The 16,889-nt window shown below is 44.4% G+C and overlaps 1 protein-coding gene across 1 annotated transcript in view; it reads right to left on the reverse strand.

Moving 5' to 3' along the window:
• The window catches only part of LOC138488297 (multidrug and toxin extrusion protein 2-like), a 624,530-nt gene that overhangs the window by 57,641 nt on the left and 550,000 nt on the right, over positions 1–16,889 (reverse strand). Inside the window, exons 11-12 of the mRNA XM_069615180.1 lie at positions 14,440–14,548; positions 1,353–1,428 (exon numbers count right to left, since the gene is read on the reverse strand). Coding sequence (XP_069471281.1) covers positions 1,353–1,428; positions 14,440–14,548 — 185 coding nt within the window. The remainder of the gene's footprint in view (positions 1–1,352; positions 1,429–14,439; positions 14,549–16,889) is intronic.

Here is a 16,889-nt window from a genome sequence, read left to right on the forward strand (position 1 = left end):
AGTTCACCTCGAAATCTAGACTGCAGTGGTCAAAACTGAGCGAAAAAAACAAACAGAAAGGTCACAAACCCCCCAAAAATAATTCTGATGTGCCTATTTGGCTGGTAAAATATGGCACAAAAGTAGGTTTATTAAGATGTAAAACATCATGTTCAGGTTAAAAAAAAGGACGTAAACATTTTTTTTGAAGTGTACCTTAAATAATAACAGATATTAGCTGACAACATTTGTGACGTTTCATTCAAACTGCAAAAATACTTTTGCTCGAAAGAATTGGGCTTTAATTGAACATTTTTGAAATTTGCGCGAATTTTGAATGTTTCTTTGAAAACCGAGACCTTTTTAAGGGCTAAAATAATTAAAAAGGGAAATAAATTTGGCCAAGAGAGGACAACATCTACAAAAATCAAAAACCTAGCGTTTTCAGTGTGTACCTTTGTATTACAAAATGTAATGATTTCTCTGTATGCGTCTATGCAAAAATGGTGTATCCCCTTGGAAGAAACCATCACCTGTTGCAAGGAAAGGGGACAGGGCACATGTAGAAGTCTGCCAAACGATACAGGTAGTATTGCAGTCCTTTCTGCAGTTGAATTTATATAGTTAAAAAGTGTGTCATCTTGTCTACATCACTTTTGCTTCCTTATTCAGTGCCCCTGTCAGAGGGGGTCGATATGAGCATGCCGGTCTAGGAAAAATGCTGGTAGAACGGCCTGTGCTGTATTTTTCCCGGACCTGCAAACTCAAGAGTCTGCCAGTAGAGGCAGTGAACTACCGGCAGGCCTGACCTGCCGCGAGTTCAGGCCCCAACCGGCAGAGAAGTCACTGAATCACCGGACCCGTTAGCAACGGTGTCAGTGATTTAGTAGTTCCCATTCCATGGAGGGACTCCACAGAATGTGAACTTTCCGCCGTTGAGGGCATCCGTAATGTCTACCGGTAACCGGCTGGTAGCAACGGCGGGTTACCAGCAGACTCGTAATGAGAGCCAGAAGTGCATACCTAGGGCCTGATTTACAAAGCATTTTTCAATGGGATAGCACCATCGTAAAACGCTTTGTAAATCAGGCCCTTACAGGATTGAGATGCGACATGAACTCAGGATGTTTCTCCAAAATCTCTAAAGGAGTGCTCCAATCACTAAACCAGACTTTTGGAAAACAAATGATCCGTTGCCAGATTGAATGGTCGTAAATTTAGAAAGACTCATTGGATGTATAGCAGACGGGCTCCTCCCATATTTAGCCAACAATTCAACATCATCAAAACCATCTCATTAAGTGTAACAATGTTTCAAGATAACACTGAGAGGTGTGCATGCATAGTTCAGAACCAAGAATGTGATTACTCACTGGTCGCTGGTGAATACTCTCGCTAAACCCTTCCTCGCTCCTCCAATTATTGCAATGTCTATGGCAAACACAACACCTGGAAAACAAAATCAACCCACAACTCATAAAGGAGAATTCAATCAAAACAAAAAACGTCCCTCTAAAACTGGCATGCACTCAATATTATTCGGCATTTTTGCTTAGGATTTAACTGATATTCCACCGGTCTATGACTTTTTTTTACTGGCGATGAATAGTCTAATTAGACAATCTACATTATTGTTTATTGCTGGAGCTGTGCAGAATTTGTCTTGCATGTAAATGCATCCGATCTAGGAAAACACATAATGGGCCAGATTTTACAAAGCAACATACAGAATTATTTCTTTCTGTAGAAAGTGTGTCTACCTCATTGAATCGTTCAAAGAACAGTGCAGTTTTCGTTCACAGATTACTTATTGACGGAATCCATTTTGAAAAATTCCAAATTCCAAATTATACAGAACATGAACAGGCATTCAACATCATATAACAGCAAATACTGTATTGCAGTAATATTAGGACATTCATTAAAATGAGATCTTGACTGAGTGGTAACACATCTTTTCAATAGCGACAATATGGCTTAACGCTTCATTATGCAGTTTCAATGTTGAAAATCTTGCCGGAAGCAACTAGCTGGATCCCATTAAAAACTCTGTCGATCACCCACAGGTGCTTCTCTACTGTGCACACCCCACCCCTCTCAGAAGAGCATCAAAGCCCACTCCACGAGACCGACCAGAACTGTCTATGCTCACCGACTCATCACGCCTAAATTCAGACGAGCTAGAGCTGGCGGCTCGAGCTTGACAGCAGAACTGTGGAACGCACTAACACCGGCCTTGAGAGCTGAACAATCATACTTTATTTTCCGTAAACTTCTGAAAACCTGGCTCATCACCTAGAACCTTTCCTGAGCAGTCACACCCTCAACACCTTCTGCCAACACAAGAATTCCTGCTTTGTAACCTTCTCTGAAACAGCGCCTTGATGCCCACGGGTTTAGTGTGCTTTTCAAATGTAACATCCTTATTCTTTATAGTACATATTTTTAGATATTAAAAAAAAAAAAAAACACTCAGCCGACTCAGGGAGACACAATGACATTGTTGGAGCGAATCTCTCCTCAGATTATGTTCACTGTCTGGGGAGGTCCTTCTCCAATCAAAGCAAGCTTCTCGGTGTGTGTGCTCTGCTTACCTATAGTAGCAGTGATCGAGCAGCAAGGCTCAACTATCAGGGAGGGATGTGGGACTTCAGGAAACAGTATACAACTTTATTGCTTTGAATAAAAGGAACATAGACACCCAGTTAGAAAGACTAAAAACGTATCTACGTTGTAAGTACTGTGACTAGACGTCACACAAAAAAACCCACTCTCACTCTTTTCTGAAGGTTCAAGGGTGTTTATTCTTGATTTGATACAGCATATTAAGTTGTGTATGATCTCAGTGTTTTCAGGTCCTCAAGGAGTTTTGTGGTATTTGGACCTAGGGCATCCCTCTTGCTCTGTCATCTCCATTGGGTTACCCCGACCCTACCCCGGGCGTCCATAATCCCGGTTAGTACTAGAGGCTCAGTAACCCCCACTATCTGATGCTTTGGTTAGGACTAAGATTGTTTCTCTAAGGCAACAGCCTACTCTCTGCCTTGGTACTTTCTAACTGGCACTAGGCTAGCCTGGCTTAGTCTTCTAAAAGGGTTGTTAGAGAGCCTTGGACTCACTCTGTTGAACTCATTCAGAGAATCACACACACACTCTCTTTGCCCTTATACTCTGCCATTCTCCTTTTAGTTCTCCTCCCTATCAATGGTCTCTCCCTCCGATGTTTCAGTCCTCCCGACTATCTCCACCCTTATATATTATATTCTCTCCCTCTCCTTCTACTATGTCTTGTCACTTCCACTGCCTCTCTTCCTACCACTAATACCTCCTCTATGCTACCACTAAAGGTCCTCTTATTTCATCTGTTCCCACGTCTCTGGTACTACTGCATCCTTGCTACTAGCACTACCTCTCATCTTCCCTCCTGTCTCTCTCTCTCTCGCTTCTCAACTCTACTGCCTCCCACTACTCTACCACTGCCGCTTGTAACCACTGCTCTACTACCACTCACTACTGCTACCACCTCTTCACTACTACCACTGCCACCTCTCCACTACTAATACTAACACTCATTACTCAGGCAGGCACACCCACTCAGTACCTTTTCTCCAATAATAATCTCCACACTCCATCTCTCTCCTCCTCCTGATCTCTTGGCCGCCCTCCTGCCTCATCTGACCTCACCCTACTAACCCACACTGAACCCTTCTCAGTTCCTTACTTACAATGCCCCTACTCTTCCCAGGATTTTCTCTCTGTTCCTAGCCATTCACTTGCCTAATCTAGAGTGGTGTCTGTATGTGTGTGTTTGTGTGTGTGTCTGTGAAGGTGCTGGAAAAATCTCAAAAGGGCATAAAAGCCCCGCCCCTTTTCTCCACGCGGATCACTGCGTTCAATTCATGGAAGTAGACAGTCCGTAGGGAACTGCCTATATCTGCTGCCGTGATCCGCATGCAGCCCTCCTTTAACAGTAATAGGGCCCTGGTGGGTCAATGGCTTTCGCGGCATGTGGGGTTCAACCTGAGCAGCGCCCCTCTGCATGAGGCTATCTCTTTCAGTCACTCCTCCTGGCTTCTCTTTTCCCTGCACCATTACCACTGCTCTGTCGCCAGCCTCATCTTCTGCGGCCGCCTCCTGTAACCCCGTCGATTACCCAAGAAGCTGTTACGCCATATGGGGATGTAGTACTGGAGAAACCACGTCTCTGCAGACCAGTCGGGCCTGTGGTTACTGCCTGCATTCACACTGGCACCAGAGGGGAAGGGCGGGCGTTAGGATCCTCATACCCCCTACCCCATTACTGATGAGGCCAGAAAGCTGACTTTGGCACAGTACGAAAAAGTACAGTATGTACAATAGAAAGAAAATCAATTCACTGCAGGATTTTAAAAGATATGTGGAACAATATTTAGTTTATTGTGGTCCGAATATGGCTAAGCATAAGTCAATGTTTGAGAGTTATCCTTAGAAAACAACAGCTCCCTTATGAGGGGCTTAGATCAATGCCAGGGTGACATAAGATCAAAGCTCACTTCAGTTTAGCTTTGCAGTTCCCCAAAGTACCACCCGTACCACAATTCGACAGGTGGGCCTATTCATGAGAGCAATATTACAGTTTGGAACTTCACAGAGAGGTTTCATTTGCATTTCCCTAGCATGTTAAGGTGTTAGGCAGTTCTTGCAACTCCACAAAAAATGGAGTGGAAAAGCCTTTGAAGTGGTTCCAATATTCCTAATGGCTGGTCCAGTGGCTTAGTGTCCCCGGATGAAGGATCGCCTGAAGCAAAAGGAGTAACCTCCAGAGTGTCAGGATCCTAAGAAACTCCTTGAAGAGTTCCTGGGAGAGCCTCAGGTCATAAAGGTTGCTGGCAGCCCAAGCCCTCCGTTGCCTGATGTACTCACCTTCTCAGGTTTGTATTCAGGGAGAGAATACAGCCGGGTATCTTAGGGAGGTCTAGAGGGTTTGCAAATCTGCTAGTTCCACTGGGTCAAAGGAAGGCGGCACAGGTGCAGGCTCTGCTTTAGTCGCTTGAGGGTGGTTGATACTCGCAGACACTGGCAGAGCTTCATGTAAGAAAGGAGACATGAAAGATTTGGAGGTCTGGCAGAGAATTCACACAATTCACCTTCCGGTTTGGGTTTTGAACATAAGGGTGAAGACCTGGGTTTAAGTAGTAGCTTGCAAGCAAAAATGAAAGCTCCGCTCACAATCCCAGGTGCGCATCTATTCAAATTCTGGCAGCCACCCACTCAATCAGGGATGCCACAACCAACTTTCTCGGGCATCTTCCTAGCCCTATTTTCAAGGTTGAATACAGACAGCATTCAAACACACAGTCGTATTTAGCTCAAGCAAATAATAGCCATCGCTATTAAGGAATGCAGAGGCAATAACCATCTTGTCATATCGCACAAGATTAAACTGTCCTATTAGTTGTCCTATTAGTAAGTTTAATTATTAAAACAATAAGTGCCAGGGCGTACCATTTTTCTAAAGAACCCAGCATCACTGTTTGTCATTTATTTATTTAATGTAAATTACAGGGAAACCAATGCATTTTGGGCCTAAAAATGCTTCCAAAACGTTAACATTCATTTACAGAGTCAAAGACCAGTGTCCTTAACAATGGGTGAGAGGATGTGGGTATACGGGCAGATGATGCAGGCGGTAGAAGCAGGGATGAGGACAGTAGAGCATGATATAGGAACGGGATATTGAAGGAAGTGCTACATTTTAGGATGAATAGGTGCAGGATAAGAGCAGTGGGGTTGTCATAGAGAGGAAGGCATAGAGGAGAACAGGGAGATGTGGTGGTCTAGAATGCTATGCAAGCGGTTCTTCAGAAAGGAGGATAGCTTAGGAGGTTAGGTTTAAATGGAGATAGAGTGTGAGTAGTGCAGAGAGGGAGAGAAGGAGCTTTCCAGAGTAAGAGAGTGGAAACGAAAGGGAACGCAAGGGGCACGTAGGTGTGCCGAGGATAATTGTTGGGAGTGAGGGGGAGAGCACAGAGTGAGATGAGCCGATAGGTAGGGTGGGGCAAGTCAGTCTATTGTTTTGAAGATGATGTGAATGAGTTTATACTTTGTCCTCTGTCTCCTAGATAACCACCCTTACTGACGACAGGTTGGGGGAGGTGGAGGTGACGCACGGAAGGTTGAAGAGTGTACGGACAGCAAAGTTAAGGACATTGTCAAGAGGTGAAAAAGCATAGTTGGGAAGGCTATATAGTAGACCAGCACAGTAGTCAGATTAAGTACTAAAGAGGAGATTAGGTGCTTAGCAGTGTTGAAGGGAAGATGCAGATGCGGATTTAGCACTTGTTTGACAGACAAAGAGCGAGAGGCCCCTGCCTTGTCCTGGTGACACCTTCAAAAACTCTTCACACCAGCCACAATACACACGCCCTCATCACTCCTTGCTGGAAGTCAGGTGAAGTGGAATAAAAAGAGCAGTCTTAAGTGATCGCTCAAAGCACCTGGCTAAACATATGTCATGGCTCATGGGAGCCCATTTCAATATGAATGGCCAATAGACACACTCTCTAGCACCCATGGGCTCCTTAAATAAGAATGTTCTTTGGTTCTGAAGGGGCAGGCAGCCAGAGTAGAGCTCAAACACTAAACTGCCACTACATAAAGTTAGTAATTGCTCTGTCAGCAAGGCACTAAAGTAGATGAAACCAGAGCAAAAGAGGTGATAACACTGCTCGATGTTGGGTGTTATCAAAGGCGGGTCTGTAACCTGCTGCAACGCGCACATGTAAAGTCTTCAGTTAAATTAACAACAGCCAGCAAAGGGCAGCCTTTAACATACACACAAAGCAAAGTGCACATTTAATGCCAGGAAAGTAAGAAATATGTTGCTGTGTAGTAGACAAAATAGGGGCAGCTGCTTGCCCCCTTCCCCGAGGCTCTTGAGCACATACAGAGAATAAGACAATCAGAACACTGTGGGGCTGTTAGGCATACAAGGTGCTGATATGTTCTAATTTGTCTTCCGGACCTGTCCAGCAAAAGATATGCAGATCCCTAATTTGCATGCTATGGATTAAAATGATCAGAAGCGACATTGCAGTATATAACATTACAAGCAGTGTTATCAGTCTTCAGTACTCTAGGACACCATTGGGAAAGACATTAAAATAATTTTTCACTTGTAAGCCAAGAGAATAATCTGCTGTGCAATGTATACATATTCACTATTGTTAATATGCAACAACTCAATAGTTTAGTAAATCATGAGGGTTTTTCCTCAATTGCAAACTAAATAACTTCTAGCGACACCCAATGTCAGCTGATCAGGCACAGTGAGATTAAATGTTTTGCCCAGGATCACACATTTCCTTAAAGGGATGTAATCAATATTTGGACTCATGCTCTGATTAAGCACTTGACTATATAACTTCCAAGTGATAGGTTACATATTGTTTAAGGTTGAGTTTCTAAAAACAAAATAATTGTTTTTTCTATCAATGCCTTGGAAAGTACACAAATCACATAAGAAACCTACCTGACATTGTTAATGGGGGTATGCCAGAGGTTTTGGAGGTTAGTACGAGCTCACCCATTCAGCTCCCCAGGCCCAACAACCCTGCCCCAGAATAAACAGAGGACGCAGCCAAGGGCAAGTTAGACTGTCGTTTATTACAAAAAAACGACGAGGATCATACAGGACATTCAAGAGATTTCCAGAGTCACCAACCCAACAAACATGTCACCTGTTTTTGATGCGGAACAGCGTCAGCACCTGGAGCCTCCCCCAAAAACATATCTCTCGTGTTGATTGGGTGCTCGCAGTGGTAGGCATTATGGATCACCTATTTATATCTTACTCTATTGGACCTTCCATGTCAGGTGGCTACTCTGCCCCTTCCCCATGAAACTATCTATTACATTGTTGCAGGGTTGCAGGATTACCATTGGTCCTTGCCCCCTGCCATTCACCCCTGGATTTCTGTCCTCTGATTGGCTGGAACTAATCCCCTCAGGCCTGGGACCCAGTTTGGTTCTCAGCCCTCTGTGCACCTCTTCAAGGTGATGTGAAATGACTATGTGGTCCCAATGTATCTGTTAGCAATACCACTTTTGCCTATGAGAATGCTCTCCTCGTTGCAACATTGTTAACTTGTTTGTGTTTCTCTTCTCATCTGGGTTGCTGAGAACTGTTCATCTTCATACCACGGGTGAATACCCATTGTCTAGCTCGGCTGCATCACGTGGTTGAGGTGCACGAAATCGAGCTCATCATGCCTGCAATTATAGGATTTACTTTGTTTTTCTGCAGGTGGCTCCTTGTCATCTTAAGTTTGGAATGTGCTGCTTGTCTCTGGCCTTGGCTGCAAGCCCTGGCCTTCCGGCTTTGCGCAGCCTGGTTCTGCTTTTCTCTCGTCTCTTGTCCTGAGGTTGAGGCCATATGTGTTTTTCCGTTATACTAATACTACAATTTCGGCACACTTATACAGTGCTATGTTGCCTATTGGTTAGTCCTACTTGGTTGTGCCAGGATAATTATGTGATCCTGTTGTTCCAAGGGGTTAGTTGCCATAAGCCTCTGCAAGCTTGCTCTGCATCTCTTGGTTGCCTTGCGTTCAGCATTTCAGCAATTAGCTAATGAGAAAAATAATAAAAGCTTTGACAGTATGTAAATGTATCTGTCCTCTACCTACAGAACTGTGTAAGCATGTTCTTCATGTCTACGAGTGTGTGTTTGTGTAAAGCTGTGCATGGTTGCGAGTGTACTTCATGACTAACGTGGCTACGCCGTGGTGTCACTAGTGATGTCAGCACCATGGTTTCTCTGCATTTAGTCAACGTCATTCATCATGGAATTTGGGTCTAGGACCACTGTTGAGGCACCAGTAACCATAAAGACATTTATTGGATAAGGTTGGAATGGCGGTCTGAGGGAATACCTTGCTGCATACGTGTCAGTCACTGGTCCTCCTGGCGGTTGTCCGAATAATGAGTGGCTTTGTGCTTTCTTGATTCTTCGGGCTGTCATGTTAATGGGGATGAGGGGGAGCATTCCTGGGACCCTCTCTTCAAGATTATATACATTGTTACAGAAATCAAGCAAAAGACATGATTAGCTTTATATTCGCTCCTCTGAATGCATGATTGCAGTAGAAGCCTGCAAAAGAATCTGGACCTAAAAACAATAACATTTGGTTTATAAAAAAAGGTAATCACAATGTAAGAGAATTCCATATAAGGTAATCTGCTTGAGCCATTATTTTACACAGCATGCAGCGTTATATACCCCTTCCATTTATTATCACCCACCAATTGCACTTTCTAAAGGACAACAGTCTTTACCTAGGCGCTTCTGAGTCTGGCTCATCAACCGCTAATCAGTTTATTGAGATGAGGTTGACACAAAGCTGAACCTGGGGGTGCTGGGGCAGCAGTGGGAAAGGCATTGTGCTTCCCTGCACTCTGAACTATGACATGACAAGTGTGAGCTGGGAAGACTTTAGACAGCTGATCCTGCGACAGAGGAGAAATGTCAGACTGTATTTCTGTCACAAGCTGGCTGTGTATGAGACACGGGACACAGCCCATGAAATTGGGACAGTCCTGCAAAATGTTATGTTATGTTATGTTACTTGGCATTTATATAGTGCCTTATATATCATTGGTAGAACCTCAAAACGTGGTTTGCTGGATGGTTGGCCACCCTAAAGACACACACACAGCCCTGTTCCCCGAACTTGGTTTAATCTTGGTTTGTTAAGCTGGCAACTTGGTATAAGGTGAACACAGAGAACTCGCACAAACCGGGTTTTCGTCAACCATGTGGCTCTTTTTGGCCCATTTCAATACAACCTTATCTAATTGACATTTATGGACCCCCCCCACCCCCATACGTTTTGCTTTTGTTTGGCTAGCCGAACCTGACATTTTTCAGTGGAGCACAGCCTTCAGCTGCACTCCTCTGGCCTTTTGCTTATCTGTTATAGGGAAACTGACAGGTCCTTCATACTGTCGGTACCGGGAAACTATGTTTCCCTTAGTCTTTGATTATCTTGCCATTTCTTGGTAACTTTTCATCTATGTGCCAATTGCCTTACAGTACCGTGCATAGCGGTCCTTTTGTTTTATAGCCCTAGACACCCTCTAAGGATTTTTTGGTGATTGTGCAAGTGTGCCTAGGATGAAATGGTGGCAGCAGATTACTTTTATAGTATTTGCACTTCTTTTTAAGGAACCATATCGCATTTACCGCGTTTGCCTCAAGACTGTGGCCAGTGTCGAAAACGGCTGTGCCACAAAGTCATTTGTTCTGTCCTTTGGCCAATGTGTCCCTTTGCCTTCCCCCAGGTTGAGTAAACCCAGGGATTCCTTATTTGGGCACACAGCCTCCCACAGAAGCTGCAACTGATATTTGGTCTAAGGAAATCTGATCATATTTCCCAGTATCACAGGGTACTAGGAGGGCTACAAAGTGAAGACCTGATCCGGGTCAGACAGAGTCTTTACACAACTCTGGAAACATTGTGAATGGGGTTGCTCCTGAGTCTCTGTGATATATGGCTCATACTCTGCAAGGCCTTCTTAGGTCAAGTTCTAAGGACCTACTTGAGGTATGCACATTTCACAAAATGTCTTATGTAAACCGACTCTGTGTGTCGCGAGATGCCATCTGTGTAACTATTGCAAATCTGCATAGTAGAGATTTTTAAGATTTGATTGAAGTAGCATTTTCACTCTTTTTATGGACCCTAATTAATTAGTTAAGATGGATTAGATATTTCTGCTGTTTTCTTTCTTTTGTCTTGTGTCTGACATTGTTATTTATCAACTCTATGTGTATGCATTCCCGAATAGCGCCTTGAAACTATTTGTTCTAGTAATGAGTTTGCACTTGTAAATGTTTTACTGTGATAATTATGCATATTGGAATGTGGAATTACAGCAGTGACTGGGCATAATGGACTTTGACCAAGCTATTGGAATTGAGCATAATAGTAACTGGCCTTACTGAGCTAACTGGCCAAAATCGAACATGGCGTTGATTTCCTAATAGGGTGTAATATGAATTGCTCTGCTATTCCAGATGATCCTGGCTGTTCTTAGATAACTGATTATAAAGGAATCTGCATTGTAATGCTAACACGGCAACGCAGAACCTGTCACAGCACCGACAACTACACATATCCTTGATAATGCTTTACGTACCTGGGAAATGGATGCCAATGGTGCAAATACTTGAGGTATGATGGTTATATGTGTCGGTGGTGTAAATTCTTGAGATTTACATAGCAAACCTATGGAATGGTACAAATACCTAGGTCCTTTGAATGGATTACCTTATTTTCAGTATCATAGCAATACCTGAATTCAAAACCAGGGCATGTTATCTCATTACCTGAACCGGTGCTACTTCTTCGGTAAATGATGGTAATAGGTACTACAAATGTACTTTGTCCACAGTTGGTGTCTTATAAAACAACAATAAAAAAATAAATAGCTAGTCAATGGTGTGAGAACCTGGATACATGATTTTGATGTCTACGTATCAACTAAAACTATTGGCTTTGTCAACATATAGTTTTCTCTGCCTTAACCTTCCTGCTGATTATGCTTACGTTTACCTAATATACCTATTTCCTTCCGAGGGTTGCCTGTTTACTTCTGGTGTTGAAGAAAGGTAGAATATTATAATCTGTTCTAGAAGAATTACATCTCTCACACCTTCTGCACCTTCCTCTAGCAAGGCAGGATCAGCTTTTGTACGAAACAACATATGTATACATGCATACAGTATATAAATTCATGTTTATGTTTATATTAAAATCATTTTGTTTCACTCAAATCTTAGTATGAGTCTTCCTAGTTAAAAAGAAATAGCTATAAATCACTACTCTCACCAGGTTCATAGTCACATGATCGGTACCACATGTTCTGGCTTCCATTGCCAAGACAGCCTAAACCTTTGCTTAGGTCCCAGGGGAGAGAGAGGAAACCTTTGATTTCTGTTAGGACTTGGCCCAATCAGACTCTTGCTTAAAATCTAAATCATTTGCCACCTCTGCAACCATGCATGTGTTTCGGCATATTCAATCATTATCTGTGCCTCCCTCAGGAGACATTTCAATTTAGTTTTCAAGAGCCTTCACTCATCCTGTCAAGTCATGCGCTGTATTATGTTTGTCTGAATTGCTTCAACTGATGTTCCCTGTTCAGGCAGGCAGACCAAAACTCTGTTTGGCACAATCTTGACCGCTACCAGTATTATCTGGATGAAAATGTAGGGGCTATACAGAGTCTGAAAAGAAGCATCTCATCCTGGTAAAGTCTGCCATCTGCCAGTAATCACATAAAATAATGCATAGTGTCCAGATAGGGATGTGCAGATTGGTGTCTTTCATGGCCAAAACTCATCGCACTAATCTGCATAGCCAGTCCATGCAGATTGGTGCATGGAGAGCCAGCTTGAAATGCTTTCTTTGATTGTAATGGTTCAACTATAGAAGATTCAGTATGGTATACATCCCCCAGTCTTCCCTGCACTGCAAAGTGAAGCCTAGTCCCTTTCTGTTGCAGGGACATCTTTCATGTCTACCACATCCTGGAGGTTCTGAATCTCCAAATTCAACTACATTGAAAACTGCTGTTGGATAGGGGGAGAAAGATGGGGGAGTGACATGTGTATACCATGTCAATGATGAATATGAAATCCAGGGCGATACAAAATCACTGTTCACCCAACCCGAATGTAGTGATACTGGAACATGAGCGGGCAGGCAGTCCTTTTGCTTTTGAGAGTATGAGGCTCCTAAGCATGGGACCCTCTTACCTGTTTGTGTTTGCCCCTCGGAGTGCTCTGAAATGTCTTGTCTTTTACATTGATTGTGAAAGGCGTGAACGGCCACAATCCATCTGGACATGTCCATGCACTGACTGGAAGCAATGATCAATTTATCCTGTGATTTTCATATTGCAAGTAAATTGTCTCATGCATTTTGCCAACTGGCTTTCCTTCCTGGTGCCAAAGAGCACTTTTACTATCAAATGGCAGGTCTGAGAACTTGACCTGAACCCTTTGGAGGGGGTAGGGCCTCATTACGACTTTGAAGGTAGCCATGCCCTTAGCAAGGGCATGGCTGCCTTCAAAATCGTGTCCGGGTTCCCTGAATGGGGAAATACCGGGCCATTCCAACTTTGGAGGGCCCGGTATTTCCACCTTCAGGGAACCCGGACCCAGTCCTTCCCCATCCCCATTCGAGCCCCTATAGGGGTCAATGGGAAAGGGGAGGGAGCTAACAGGCCCGTTGTTAGCTCACTGGTCCCCTCACGGGACCCGCTCTGGACGTCTGGTAAAACCACACGTCCAGAGCGGGTCCCGCGAGGGATCCTCGTAATAGGGTGGAATGGGATTAACGGCACCTCATCAATCTCATTCCGCCAGCCTCGTGATGAGGCCCGCAGATAGATGTTAGCCCCTCATGTATTCACACCGCAACTCCAAGGTCCATGCTTCTACAGTCCTGGACACATCCTAGTAGGCCGATCACGATTTGCTTTCCCTCTTACTGAGCTACAGCAAAATCCTTCAACTTCTTCAGAAGGTCACAATCAAAATCTGCTGTACCCTTCCATAGGCAGTTATAGCATTTTACTACCAAGCACGCGGCAGTCGTACGTGGAGGGGTGGATGTCAGATTTTCTTACCAAGGTTGTCTATCTGCTTACATACCTTGTTCGAGGGCACAGCAGTGGGTGCAGCCAAGCTTTTAACCTAATCGAGCAAGGCAGCTACTATATATATATATCTGGGAAGGTGTTTGCAGATTTAGACTTAGGGTCCCATCTGTGATGACTTTATTCTTTGCCTTCAACAACAACTTTTTTAATAACTAGGGCTGGGAAATGTTTTTTAATTTTTTTCTGGTAGCAACATGCAGAAAATCCTGCTGCATAGGAGCATTCATCTCTACTTATTTTGGGCACAACAGGGACCAGGCAGGAATTGCTTCTATTTGACTAGTAAAAATAAATGTGTGCAATTTATTGCTGACCAAGGGGGTCATCAGAAGTTGGGCGGTATACTGGCTGTAAATGCGCCAGCATACCACCAACGCTAATAGCGCTACCGCAACTTGGTCCGGTGCAATAAGCGCCAGATCCCGAGTTGCGGGCAGGCGGGAAGTCCTCGCTCCCTTTGGGTCCCCTGGACCTAATGGAGCACATTGGGAGGAATTACTGCAGTGCAATTTGCGCTGCGGTAATAGTGCCACAAATGGGCGGGAACTCACCATATTTACCTCCAGCTGAAAGCTGGAGGTAAAAGCTGGGCGGTTTTCCACCCTAATCATAGTTGTGTGGAGCGGTAATGCAGTGGTAATAGCGTTACCGCCATATTATTACCACTCCGCCCAACTTATAATGAGGCCCCAAGAGTGCTTCAAGAAGAAAGTCAATGTGAAGCAGTGAGGAATGTCAGGATGGGATACATACCTGTGCTTAGCAAAGAAATTATCGTGGATCTTTTGGCATGCTCTGGATCACCAGCCCCCAATGCATTGCCCACTCTGACACCGACAGCAGTGCCCAAACTGTATGGTATCTGAAAAACAATGGCGATTGAACTTAAAGTACATTTACAACAGAACAGAACTTTTTTGCATATCTTACAAACTTGAGCTGTCGGCTGACTTTAGGCTGTAACACATTTCAAAATCTCTCAAGTGAATTTAAATAATCAGTACTTTCTTTAGTACTATTATTTGATTTGTTGGGAAATGCAGTTAGAATTGCAGTGCTATTTATTACTGAAATAATACCTCAACTGTCTTATCGTTCAATACTTTAAGAGCCACAAAATACTTTTTTTTATAGCAATAACCTTACTGAACATGATGGTCTGACAGCTCTAGACCTAAAAGCAAATCTTAGATGGTGGTCGTCTTTACTTACCCCTGTAAAGGTGGAGCAGACAGAAAGTTTCCAAATGCATGTAAAAGTTGAGTTTTAATTCCCGTTGTGGGGCAAATACAGATATATGCAAATGAATGGTCAAAAGAATGTTAATGAAAAATTTAATTGTAAGTGAGTTTAAATGTATTTTGAGTATGTATCCTGATTTCAGAAAGACTGTGGGCCTCATTATAAGTTTGCCGGTCCGGTAACAACTGTACCGGTAAGCTTGCCGGTACCGTTGTTACCGGACCGGCAAACTAAAAGTTCTGCTCGCTGGTGCCTTCCTGCCCGCCAGGTCTAACCTGGTGGGCATTCCGGCACCCACGAGCAGAGCATGTCAGATGCACCATTCACGAGTGGTGCCGGTGCGTCCGACCTCCCCATTCCCATTGAGCCCTATGGGGCTCAAATGGGAATGGGAGAATTTTATTCCGGCGCCTGCGAATGGGCAATTACCGGATCCGGTGGGGCCGGAATGACCCGGTAATTGCCCATTCGTGGGCACCAGAAAAGAAATGATACCGGTGGCAGCCATGCCGGTTTTACCGACAGGGCTACTGCCGGTCTCATAATAAGGCCCTATTCCTTCATTACAAGTTTGCTGGTCCAGAAAAAAGTGCCTGTAACAACAGTTACCGGTACCTTTTCTGGACCGGCAAACTACAAGTCTACCGGTAGGGGCTGTGAACTACTGGCAGGCCTGACCTGCTGGTAGTTTTGGCCCCTACCGGAAGATATTTCACTGAAGCACCGGCACTGTTACTTATGGTGCTGATGCTTCAGTGATCCAATTCTCATCGAGTCCTATGGGACAGCACGGGAATGAGAACTTATTGTTCCTCCGCCGCCCGTAATATCCCGGTAACACTGGGATATTGGGTGGGGGAAATGGTGAGGCGAGTCTGCCGGTAACCCACCGCTAATGTAGTTTAGAGAATACTCCAATTTGAATGATATGCTGGCAGCTACAATGGCGAGATGAAACTTGGCAACTAATGCTTTGTTTGCAGGTAAGTTTCTATCCTGCTGGCTTAGCAAAGATATTTAGAAATATGTCATGTGTGAGTCTTAATTGCATTTAGGGAGCACGTCTGTGTTAGTTATCTCTTGAATACTGGAGAAGTGGCCTTGAGTTTCCTTTCTTGCTAGTCGTCATAGAGGACTGTTGCACTAACCTGGGTATCAACGATCAGGCCCTGGCCTGGCTGACCTCTGTCCTCTCTGATCGACCCTCACACGTCCAACTTTGGTCCTTCCTCTCCTCTATCTCACTCTCCCCTTGTGGTGTTCCCCAGCGGTTAACTTCTCTCCCTGGCTGTTCAACCAATACCTGGCACCTCTTGCCCACTGCATTGTCGCTCTCTGCTCCAACTTTCGTTCTTATGTGGATGACACTCATCTTGTTTTCAGGCTTCTCTCTGCCACCTCTTCTCCCTCTCTCATCTCTGACTGTTTGTATGCAATCCAGGAGTAGTGTGCTGCCAATCACCTCTGCCTTAATGCCAGTAAAAGGGAGATTCTCCTCATCGGCACACCTGCACCATTCTTCCCTGTCATTCTCTGGCCGGCTTCCCTTGGACCTCTTCCTGTCCCCACTTGTGTGGCTAGGAACCTCGGAGTCATCTTTTGACTCCACACTCTCCTTTTCTCCCCACATCTCTGACATCTCTAAGAAGTCAAACTACCAACTGCACCTCCTCAGAGGTATTCTTCCTTTCCTCTCCTTCCCCTAGAACTTTAATGTCTCTAGAGCTCTGGTTCTCTCTAGGCTTGATTAATGCAACATCCTCTTTCTAAATCTGCCTGCTTCTATTCTCCACCCCCTGCAACTCATCTAGAACAGAACTGCAAGACTTGTCCTTGGCCTCAAGCCCTGGAATTGTATCACTACAGGCCTGAGATCTCTTAATTGGCTCCCAGTGGCTGCAACGATTAAATTCAAGACCCTCTGCATTGTCCACAAGGCTTTCTGGGGCCTGGGTCCAAAA

This window comes from Ambystoma mexicanum, chromosome 9 (genome assembly GCF_040938575.1).
Source record: "Ambystoma mexicanum isolate Mex_15411 chromosome 9, UKY_AmexF1_1, whole genome shotgun sequence".
NCBI classification, from domain to species: Eukaryota; Metazoa; Chordata; class Amphibia; order Caudata; family Ambystomatidae; genus Ambystoma; species Ambystoma mexicanum.